We start from the raw sequence: 12,466 nt of genomic DNA, 5'->3' as shown, positions 1-12,466 counted from the left end.
AAAAGAAAACATGTAACCACTAGTAGATCTCCTATCTAAGATACTACCTACCCAATTTGCATTCGTGTAACCATATAGAGGTAATGGTACACTTGCCTCATAAAATAATGCATAATCAACAAATATTGCAGTGTGTGTCTCATGCAATCAAGATGGGGTTTGCACGAAACCTGTAAGAAATGACTCTCTAAGCCGATAGTGTAACTCAAATTTGGCCTGCTAATTGTGACATAAATCAAACTGTCCCCCATTTTCTTGTACATAGTGGGATCCTCCAACACACAACTTGCATCCACACTGATCTTGCCATTCTGATCCAATGGCACTGAAATTGGCTTGCAATCAGCCATTCTATACTTGGACAACATATCTAACACATACTGTCTCTAAGACAACCAAATACCCTCAGGTGTGTGAATGACCTCAATGCCCAAGAGATAGCGCAGATCTCCCAAGTCCTTCATGTCAAACTACTTCAAAAAATCTTTTGGCATGCTCAATCTCATCCAAACTGTCACCCCCAACATTAAGCTCATCTACATATATAGTAATGACCACGATACCTCTATCACTCTTGCGCACATACAAAGAGTGATCTGTATTTGCCATTTGAAAAACAATGGTGATAAGATATTCAACTATCTAATCATGCCATGCATAGGGGGCTTGCTTCAGCTCATACAAGGCTTTGTGAAGCCTCCATACATACTCGAGGTGACATGAATCCTCCATATGCACTTCTTCTTAGTTGTAGCAGCCACCACATATATATACTTATATAATTATATATATATATATATATATATATATCAATATAAGTATATACATATTAATTAATATAAGTATATATAAGTATGTATACTTATATATACTTATTATATAATTATATAATTGTATATGATTATATATGTATATAAAGAAGAGTATATATATATATATATATATAACAATTATATATATGGCTTATATAATTATAACATATATATAATATACATATATATATGGCTTCACATAATTATATATAACAATTATATGTATATATAATTTATATATATAACATATATATAAGTATGTTATATATGCATATATATATATATATATATATATATATATATATATGTATGTATGTATGTATGTATGTATGTATGTATGTATGTATGTATGTATGTATGTATGTATGTATGTATGTATGTATGTATGTATGTATAACATACTTATACATATATATTTATACATATATTTCCATGTGAAGCTTGATAAATATATACATAAATATATTATGTCTTGTATATATATATATATATGTGGAATATATATATATATATATATATATATATATATATATATATATATATATATATAACTATGTATTATATATATACATATATATATACATATGTATATATATAATATCTTATATATATTTTCACTTATATATATTCCACATATATAGTATAATATATATATGTATATTTCCACATAATATATATATATATATTATGTCATATATATATATATATATATATATACACATATCAAGCTTCACATCGAAATATATATTTCAAGCTACACATGGAAATATATATATATAAGACCATAAATATATATATATATGTATATATATAGCCACATATCTTATATATACATATATTTTGGGGCAACGCACATGTGCTTTTTTCGGCAGCATAACGGCACTATACTCCAATGCGATCACTCAACGGTGCTACTCGAGAGTGAGCGCACATATGGCAAAAGCCAAGTAAAATCCGAGCTAGGCTGAAGGATATAAACCCAAGCTAGGATCAAGGGTATAAATAGCATAGTACCAAAAGCAGTTTAGAGCCATCTACAGGCCTTGGCAATGCCGGTCATGTACATTTCAATAATAAAACCTGTTTTTCAGCAATATGAGAGCTTTTTTCCAACCTCTCCGCTCAAGCAACCGGCAAAAGCTTGCTCAAGGGAGGTGTACTTAGCCTCTTGTAGCCGTTTGTGGCCAGATAAGTGACTATACAGTCACTTGAACTATCACCAATTACTTAAATCACTTGTTGCTGCTTTATGGGATCTGTAACCTGCAGAAATTTGCTCTCTGGTTAGCCCATCGATAGGGTTCCCATCGACAGGGTCAAATAGTACCAAATTTGGTCAGGGTACAGCTCATGTAGTATCAGGGTCTGCACTTAGTTTTGCAAAATCTAGTCTCAGATGCTCAAAAATTTGGACCATCGACAGGCTTCATAAAGACTTTTTGACACAAATTTCAGCCCCCCAAGGTCCGTAGGCATATGCCCAAGTACCGCCAGTAAGGAGATGGAGCCAGAAACATACTTTTTTCACCCTGTCGATGGGCCATCTAGAGAGTAGATGGGTATGCACCATGTCATTTCAGAAAGGGTACAAGGCCCAAAGAGCCCAAAATAAGTGCTAAAACTAAAGTGGCTACCTTCTTCTACAGCTGCAAGCAATTTGAAGCTCAAAGTTATTGTAAAAAACCTATCTACTTGCCCAATGCTCCTATCTAATGCAAGAATATAAAAACAAGTTTGGGAGCTAATCTCAACCATGTATGGGGTGTGAAATAGAACTCCACAACCATACACCACTTAAACCTAATCTAGCGTCCTTAACAACCCACAACAATCCCCTGCACAATAACCCTCAAAGAAGCTACAAAGGCACCCACATCCCAAAAGGATAATAGTAAATAGTACATGCCAAAAAGCCGCATTCAAAAACCCAACATTATGGCTCAATGGGTCACTAAGACTGTTCTTCATGGACAAGGATATTACGAAGAAGCAACACAGATATGGTTGCCAAAAAATTACGAAAAGTATTGTGTTACAAGATTGATTAGGGCCTACACAAACCAAAAGTTGCCCACCCAATCATACACCACACAACCAAAGTAGATGCAATGGTGGAAAAAGACAGTGAGGACTCCTCACGAATTGCATAATGAAGAAGCAGGTATAGATCAACACATGCCAACAACTACGATTCCGCCAATGGAAGCCATTCAAAAGCCAACAAGGGCACAAAAAGGCAAGTGGGTTCCTACACACACAAATCCCAAAAACCAATTATTTTGTGGAACATCATGCATCAACATCTGAAAATGATAGCCCCTTAGTTGATTCAGTAGTTCAAAGCCCTTTGAAAAGAAAGAGTTACCAAACCATCTGCGAGCGGGCACTTCAACTTCAAACTCAATAATTTGGAATAAGTAGCCATATGCTGCTTCAACACTAGTCACAACCTTAGAGTATGCAAAAACATGAGGAGCAATGTAAGTTCTGCGCTCAAGAAACAACCATGTAAATAAGAAATAAACAAGTAAGGAAGAGTGCATCATAGTGTCATCAACCCAAAGCGCTAGCAAAATACCATTAGCACCGCAAGTGGAAGAGGATGAATGCATTAAGGAGGTTATTCTTGAAGAGATGGAGGTCACCCCAACCAAAGAGCGCCTTCCCATTGAAGAGGAAGGAGGTGATTCAAAGTGTTTGGAGGAATGCTCCACCCAAGTGATAGTCGATGAAATTCAGAGTAGTTAGTAAAAAAGTCCAAGTGAGCATGAAGAAGTAGAGGTAACATGTGAAGTTATGATAGATTCAAACCATGTATGTTTGGTTGCGGATGCTTAAAGTTTTGAAAGCAAAGGGGAGGGCTTGTTGCCTAATGAAAGTGAGGATTTGGATCTTAATGTTTCATGTGATTTGGCTGGTGAAAGTAAAGCTTGCATGCATATCAAGGAAGTTAATGTGCAGTAGTACTTGCTTTGAGGATGAGAAGCTAGAGGTGGCAATCATTTCCAATGACAGGAAATGAGCAGTTGAGCTTTTAGTTGATGTTAGATGGGTGATTCCTCCAAACCATCATTTCAGGTTTACGAAGACCAAGAGATGTGTGATTCCTCTGGTCTAGGTTCATTGACTCTAGCAAGTGCTACAGATGGTAGCTTTTGCTATGGTGTTGCCGAAGCATTGGGAATATTGTACAAGAATTATAGCATGGTTGATGACAGATGTCAAGCAGTGTTTGGATCTTGAGTGGCATGCAGTGAGCTCTTTATATTTTATTTCTTATTGAAGGAAATTCTTTGAAGTTTCAAGCTAGGCTGCACTTTGAAGTAGTTGATTATAGCACACCTTACCCCACTCTTTTGCAAGTGCATGGTGAAGAAGAGCTATTGATGGATGGAGTAGAAAGTAAAGGTAGCTTGGACAAAGATGAAGAAGATGATTTGGGCTTTTATGAGCCCACATGTATCGTGGAAGCTAGCATGCAATTGAATTTAAAAACCGCATCTTTGAAGGAAGACAAGTATTTTGAGCAGGTTTTTGAAAATCATGGAATGCAGGATGGGCCTTTGGGTGGCTTTCTTATGCGGGAACATAATGCATATATTGTATTTTTTTACTCTTTGGACATAGATGGCAAGGTCTGGGGTGCTGTGCGAATCTCAAAAGAGCCCCCACCAATTTTTGAAGTTGGTTTGCAATGCATATTTGGATGCCAAGTGGTAGGGCTTTTGTGGTGGTTATTTGCAAGCCCCAAATACACCACAAGGTGCTATGGGACATATGCATCGAGGTTTGGGATCCTAGAAGTATGCTCATATTTGGAGGTAGACTTTGTCTGGATACATAGACTTTTGCGTCTTACCCCCTTCTTCACGATGCAAGGAAGCCAATAACAAGAAGTGAGGTAGTGAAGAACCCCTCACACATGGTGACAAATAAAATTTGCAATGAAGTACTCCATTTAGGGACAAAGGAGGGAAGTGCTGAAGATGTAGGCCCTAATTTGGAGCAAGGTCTTGATGTCGGTGCCAAGGCAACTGACAATTTTAAGAGAAGGGAAAACAAGGTAAGCAGAAGAATCCTCGCCATCACGTGTGTCATTTTTTCTTTGTTGAGGTTCTAGTATTTTGGGTGGCTATTCAAAAGCCACGTATCCACTTGGGCCAAGGTGGGCCAACATGCCAATTAAATGCAAGAATGCTACCCTGCACAAAGAGTGGAAGAAAAGTTTCGAGTAGCTCATCACATGGTAAACAAGTGAATTTAGCTAGAGGCATGAATGGATCTAGCCTTTAGGGGTGGGCTAATGATGGTGGCTTTTTCATGCCTCTAGCCTTTAGGGGTGGGCTAATGATGGTGGCTTTTCGCATCACACTTTTTTGCATCAATAGCTACCCCCCACACCTCTCCTTTTACTTATAGATACCCCCACCTAGCGCTTGTGCCATGTACAGTAGGATGGAAGGAGCAGGTTAGTCCATGATGGAACTATGAACCATGGAGTGCTGCTAGATGATGTCGTGCACGGCAACGCATTGGCCGACATGTATGCTAGGTGTGGAGCTCTTTCAAGGGCACATATGCTTGAGGGTCCCTCGCTTCTTGGAATGTCATCTCTTGGATAGTACTAAGTGCAAGATGTGCACAAGAATATCAGCTAAGCAAGCACTAAGTGCTTTGTACTAAGTAGCATGAGGGCATCCTTCCAATGCAATGGCCTATGCTTGCACCTTGGAATCCTATGCCACCATTAGGAGCCATGGACGATTGAACACAAATCCATAACATGGTCACAAGGCATGACCATTGCCATGATTGTTATGTATGCAAAATGTGGATCATTTGCAAGGCACAAGGATCGCAAGAGTTCTCTTGACAAGAGGATGCAAGAAAATATATGAAGGAGCATGCATTGACACTAGGTTCTACACCCACCATTGGGCACATATGATGTTAGTAGGGCTATCATGGTACCTTGCCCATGCTATGCATAGTGAAGCAGATGGTTATATAGTCTTGTAAAAGGTTGCCCAGCAAGGGGAATCACCTACGCTTATATCTTGAAAAACAATGGTATTATGGAGCAGCAGACAAAGGGTAAACAAATCCATGGCACGATTGTAAGGTGAGGATTGTGGCAAAACAATATTGTGCTTGGCCATGATAGAACTATAAGCCAAACATGTTCTTCTTCCAATGTCACATGTGTATAGCGGGAGAAATGGTCATAGGGCACTCTTCCAAATACAGCCACCTATGCTTGAACTTTGGAGGCTTGTGTTACCATCAAGGCTATGGCGGACAAGAAGGAAGAGATCCATGATGAGATGGCAAGCCAAGGGTTGCCTTAAAATGATATTGTATTGGGAAATTCTCTCACGAACATGCATACACGAGAGCAACAAATTCATGACAAAAGAGCCACGCAAGGGTTGCTTTTGAATGACATTATGCGGGCAATGCTCTAGTGGCCATGAGTGCCAATTGTGGTGCTGATTTCAAAAGAGCAACAAGTGCCCAATTTGCCAGCTTATAACATGGGGGTGGGACCCCACCCTAGGCCCCCCCCTTATAAACATTTTAAAAAATTTTTATTGAGGAGGGTGGCAGGGCCACGTGGCACCCACCAGCCCCCCCTTTTCTCTGCAGCCGATGCGACCCCCCTTGCCTTATCCCTCCATGTGGCAAGCCATGGCACCACCCCCTCTGCCCTTGGTCTGCCTCATGGTGATGACACCCTTGCCCCCTCTAGCGCTATAGCACGCAACCCCCCACCTCCTTCGCCACATCAATACACACCCTCCCTCTAGCCTCTGGCACCACATGCATGAAGAAGCTTCCTCTCTCTGTGCTCTAGTTAGCCGACAGGCCTGCTCCCCTACTCATTCAATGCAATCCTCATCCACTCTTTCCCTCTCTACTCCACGACGACAACAAGCCGAAGCCGAAGATACCCAAATTTTAGAGTTGTGGCTGGATATCCGAGATACTCCAACTTGGGTTATTGAAGGGGGCACTCCTACTCTCTCTCTCTAAATTTCTCTCTCTCTCACTCTCTCTCACTCTCTCTTATGTACAGTCTCTCTCTCTAAATCTCTCTCTCTCACTCTCTCTTATGCACACTACACACACACACTCACACCCAATACAAGTGTACCCACACACAAAATCTCTCTCTCTCTCTCTCTCTCTCTCTCTCTCTCTCTCTCTCTCATGCAACCTCTCTCTCTTTCGCTTCATACACACACAAACACACACACACACACTATACATACTCTCGAAAGCATGGTGGCAATGGCTCAAAACGATGGTGGTCACGATGATGAGGATGAAGCTGACATCACAAAAACAACCCATGTGTGCACACATGCACTTTCTGCATACACAATACCCACGCACTTTTCCTCATAACACCGACACCATAAAAATGGTGGCACCCTTGACAAATGATGGCAAAGATAGTGACCTCGATGATGACAATGGCGGCACAACAATCTTTAGGCACACACACCCACCCACATGCATGCATACATGCCCACATAAGAGGCCACACTTGGGTGGTTGCAAGATAGGGGTTACCTACTTTTGACACTTTGAAGCCAAGTGTGACATAAACTACAACTCTCCAAAATATTGTCACATGGACACAGAGGACTATGAATATGTTACCCCACCTTAAAAATACAAAAAATTGAATACTTGGAATATACTTAGCCCCACCTACCAAATCAAAAACGGTCCTTAGGGTGGAAAAAAGAAACAAGGTGAGAGTTGATGACTTTTCATTACTCAATTTGACCCATATTTTTTTTGTTATGTTCGTGAAACAAAGGTCTTACATATATATAAGAATTACTTGAAGTTCACATATGTTTTAAGCATTACAAATTATTTACACTACTTTTATTGAGCCTCTAACAACTTGACAATAACTTTCAAGGAAGATCTAAAAAAAATTAACCATTAACTTTATGATTAAATCATACCAACTCATTCTATCAACTTTTTCCTTGCATTTGATCGTTGGATCTTGAAAGTTGATGTGTAGATCAAGTCAATGCATACAAGCATACACACTTAATCTATTCTCAATGCAATCAATCTCATGCACTCAAGTCATGAATTTGCATCTAATGTCTTATCTTCTTAAGCAACGCTACTCTACAACTCAATGAACATTTAACAAGTTTCAAGTTTTAACAACATACAGAAATCCCATTTACTAGGAATTTATATCATATATATTAGAGTAATACTAATACATCTTCGAAGTCTAGTTTACTTTGTAAAGAAGTACATATAAAGCTTCAAAAAAGCATAATGCTCTTTTGAATTTATTTGGTTGCATGCCAAAGTTTGTGCTTTGCTCTATAGTTTACTTTGCAAAGAAGTACATATAAAGCTTCAAAAAAGCATAATGCTCTTTTGAATTTAGTTGGTTACATGTGATAAAATTTGTGCTTTGATCTATTTCTTCTGTAAATCCCAAATCATGCTTCCACGCTCACTTCCATTCTGGAATTGAAACACCATCCAAATACGATTTGATAGAATGAACCCAACAATGTTGACGGTGTAGTTATTATAGCCTGATGGTAATTCGTTATCATCCCCTCCAAAGCATATATACTTTGAGAGTTGACTCTTGGGAACAGGTAAAACTTCGTTCTCCCTTACATATTTTGCAATGTAGGTACGATCATACGTCTCAGAAGGTTGTATGTGACCTAAATACAGGCGGCCATTCTTCTCATCCCACCCAATCACAAAACAACAACCTGCAATGAAAAAAAAAAGAACAATCAACTTGAATAAATCACAAATAATCCACTTTTGCTTAGTATTGTACCTCTAAGAAAAACTAGCATTAAGGCTGTAAAGGAAGTATCTTTGAAGTATTGTAACAGTTTCATATTAATGATACATCATAAAGATATAAGTAGATATCTTGTGCATAATGAATGGCTCCCCTATACTTTATTGTTCACTCCTTTCATATTTTGTGTCCCATTCTCTTTACATCCTTTTTGGAGGCTCAAAATGTAAGGAAAAATTCACATGGAGAATGCCTCCATTTCAAATAGCTAGTTGGAAATATAAAAAAGATTTCACGTAGGTAGGGAAGCTACACAATAGGTTTTGGACATTTTTCCACTATAATTCCCACTGTTCGGATTACAACATCATGAGCTTATGTATACATATTCTCTCTCCTCTCTCCTCTGTCATCGGCCCCTTCGCTGCCCTCCTCTCGTCTATCCTACCTCCTCTAACTAAAAACCCTGCCCCTCCTCCTCCTCCCATCATCTCCCTTGCCATGAAGGTCCGCCCCCCATCCTCCCTAAGCAAGAGCGCAGATAGAGAGAGCTCGTGCAGTGCAGAGAGAGAGAGAGAGAGAGAGCTCTATGTTGTGGTGATGGCAACGTGAGCAAGAGAGAGAGCAAGAGAGAGAGAGCGCATGTGTGTGTCGACGCCCTCCATTTTTCTAGAGAGAGAGAGGGGGATTGGTTAAATAGGGCGGTGCCCTGGTGTGTGTGTGTGAGAGAGAGAGAGAGAGAGAGAGAGAGAGAGAGAGAGAGGTAGCCTTCAAATTTCATATCAAGGGGAGAACCCTTAAAAAAAAGTTTCCCCTTATTTACCCTTAAAATTTTTTTTTCCCCTTCTCTAATTAATTCAAAAAGTGCTTTCAAGATTTGGGTGGGTGGGGAACTCATGATGTTGAAAACTATAAGGGAAAATGTCCAAAACTTCTACTACACACTTAGACTCAAGTACTACCTGTTAATTTCTCTGTGCAGATGAAAGGCGGTTGAGACTTTGCAAGGTCGATGGTAGCTAAAGTTCCGGCGGGGAACTGGTGATTGTTGCTGACAAGGCCATCGATAGACACTGTTGGCACAAACCAGACCTTGATGGAAGCGAATGCGTTAACAGAGGGTTGTGTGGGTTGGAAGCTCACTATGTTTCCGGCTCCCGGATTGTAGAGGCCCGCATAGTAATCTCTCACGGACGCAGTCAGAACACTCCGATCTACAATTGTGCGGAAGGATTTCTGCTTGATGTAATCAGCCACAGCGTACGCTTTTTCGCCTTTGCTTTGCTCGTCTATGTTCACATTGCTTATTTCCGTCATCACCTGCACTGCCTCCTCGGCACTGGTGATTTTTGTTGCCATCGAAGCGTGTGTGTAAGGTGGCCGGTGTGTGTACTAAGTGCGTGTCAACTAGTTCAAGTGCTAAGCTGGAAGCTTGAACATGCGAGACACTTATTTATATCAAAAAAGAGCGAGCTCTAAGGAATCAAAGTTTTAGTCACATGGGATAAGAGAGAGCGCCCGCTTTCAAATCATGCTATACAAAGAGCTTTCATGAAAATGGCTTCACGAATCACATGGAGATAGATATACATGTACTATCAAAGAAGGAACCGAATAACTCATGAGTCATCCCAGACGCCATACAAAGAGCTTTCATGAAAATGGCTTCAAGAATCACATGAAGAGCAAGGGGATAAGAGAGAGAAAGAGAGAGAGCTCATCAGCTCATTACTTTTTAGTCACATGGGATAAGAGAGAGCACGCATGCGCCACTTGGCTTAGTGGTCACACGGAGATATCAAAAGGAATCACGTTTTGAGATACATGGAGATATCAAAAGGAACCCTTGCAAAGAATTTCTCATGAGTCATCCCCTCATACAAAGAGCTTTTATGAAAATGGCTTCAGGAATAACATGGAGATATCAAAAGGGTACAAATTCGGTCGCATGGAGATACATGTACTATCAAAAGGAAATACATTTTCAAAAAATCACTTATGAGTCATCCCCCTCTAATTTTACTTTACTTTTCAAAGGCAATCACGTAGAATTTGTTTGTTTAATTTTAGTTCTAAAAGATGATGCTTTCTCTAATTTGATTTCATTTCCTCTTAAATAAACTTCTTGTTCTAGGTCCCAAGTTTAGGCGCTCTGGTGGCTAGTCCTCCACAAGGGGTACTAACTGCATTGAACTAAGATGCAAGAAGGCCTTAGCAATTGTTCTTCATCTTTAGCTTAGAAATGGAAAACAAAAGTTACAATCATTTTGATCTTCAAAGAGTGGTCATTACTTTCTTTACATAGCAAATGAACCGGTCCAAGAGAATCTTTTGACATGCTTTTGGAATCTTAAATAAACCATAGTCTAATTCTTTTCTCTTTCCCCTCTCTCTCTCTCCCCCTCTCGTTTATGACTCTTGAAACACCTAAAGATTTACTAAAGTATTATAAAATGTAAAGACATTTCCCTTTTCCCCCAAAGGCTAACCTTTTCTTCCATTCTACAAGGCATATCTTTTTTTGGCCTGCCCTTAGCAAAGGCCTTACTAACAAGTGTTCACTTTCTCTTTTGGCTAGGAAGATTTCGAGGCGTATTGAAGAGGATGAGTTATCGCTACTAGTAACTACATGCTTCACTCAAGGCACATTAAAGTGGGGATGTCCTCTCCATTGTCAATCACTCTCTCTCTCTCTCTCTCTCTCTCTCTCACTTTTAAGAAAAAGTGAGACCTTGGGGGCCGGCCGCCGGGCTCTTTAGAAAAAGATTTAGGGCCCTAGAGAGAGAGAGAGAGAGAGAGTACATTCTCTCCTTAACTCCTCTAGGCTCTCCTTGTCACTATATACCACGAGATGCTAAGGAAGCCATATTCGGGGGATCCACGACAGGGAACTTGGGCATGGATCTCAAACGAATTTGGGCCGTCCAAAAAAAAGAACTCGGGCAAAAATCCTAGGTGGCAAAAAAGGCTTGCGTGGCGACTGGCGTGGAGGGGAGGTGGGTCTGCGTGGCTATCATTGGTACAATTTCATGCGTGTGGGAAGAGTGGGCCATATGGCCACTCTATTCTCTGAGGGAGGGGGGAGGGGAATTCAAAAAAAAAATATTTTCTCTTTCCTTATTTAATGCCGATTGTTGTGAGGATTTCTCTTTCCTTGTTCTCTCCTAACTCTTCAACACTTACTGTGAGGTCTCTCAAGCTACTGGAGGTGGATATACAACACGCCAATATAGTGTATGTTGGATTTCTTCCTGTATGTAGCACCTTTATCTTATTTTTCTTGTGATTTTCTTGCATAAAATGGGTTTCCTTATGAACACACAAACTTTTCCCTCTCTTGCATGTCACACACATACAACTCCATCCTCTCTTGCATTATACACACACGCACGCGCGCATGCGCGTGTACACACAACTAAAGTTGCATTACACACACACACACACAAACTTTGCCCTCTCTTGCATTACACACACACTCATTTTCTATCTTGCATTAGACAGGGTCCTCCAATTGCATGCTTTTGAAAGCAAAGCATGGTACCTAAAAACCAGCAGGGGAAGAGAGGCAAGAAGCCTCATGCAGGAAAGGAATGCAGTAAGGGGAAAAAACCCGAAGCAAATGGTTTGAATGCTGAAGCCAATGTTAATCGGCTTGATGTAAATGAAGAATCACATGTTGCAGCAAGTGGAATGAGTAGACGATTGAGTCCAAGGTTATGGGCAAAGCATGCTTCGATCTCAATCTCGGCCATCATAAAATGCAATTTGCACACCTCCTTCCTCACCAAAATCAAAGAAGCAACCTTCAACTCCGCCAAAATCACCGCTCCAACCAAATTTG

At 40.1% G+C, this 12,466-nt stretch overlaps 1 protein-coding gene across 1 annotated transcript; it reads right to left on the bottom strand.

The window, feature by feature from the left end:
- Positions 1-8,014: 8,014 nt before the first annotated feature.
- Positions 8,015-10,074, bottom strand: LOC147897972 (uncharacterized). The gene is made up of 2 exons (XM_087380888.1): positions 9,588-10,074; positions 8,015-8,587 (listed from the first exon to the last, which is right to left on the bottom strand). Exons 1-2 carry the CDS (start codon positions 9,982-9,984, stop codon positions 8,277-8,279), a joined length of 708 nt encoding a protein of 235 aa, XP_087237014.1. The 5' UTR covers positions 9,985-10,074; the 3' UTR covers positions 8,015-8,276.
- Positions 10,075-12,466: the final 2,392 nt, after the last annotated feature.

Source organism: Dipteris shenzhenensis, chromosome 10 (assembly GCF_047967505.1).
Source record: "Dipteris shenzhenensis isolate YYH24624 ecotype China chromosome 10, Dip_SZ_1.0, whole genome shotgun sequence".
Lineage (NCBI taxonomy): Eukaryota > Viridiplantae > Streptophyta > Polypodiopsida > Gleicheniales > Dipteridaceae > Dipteris > Dipteris shenzhenensis.
This window is presented reverse-complemented; position numbering and strand designations above follow the sequence as displayed.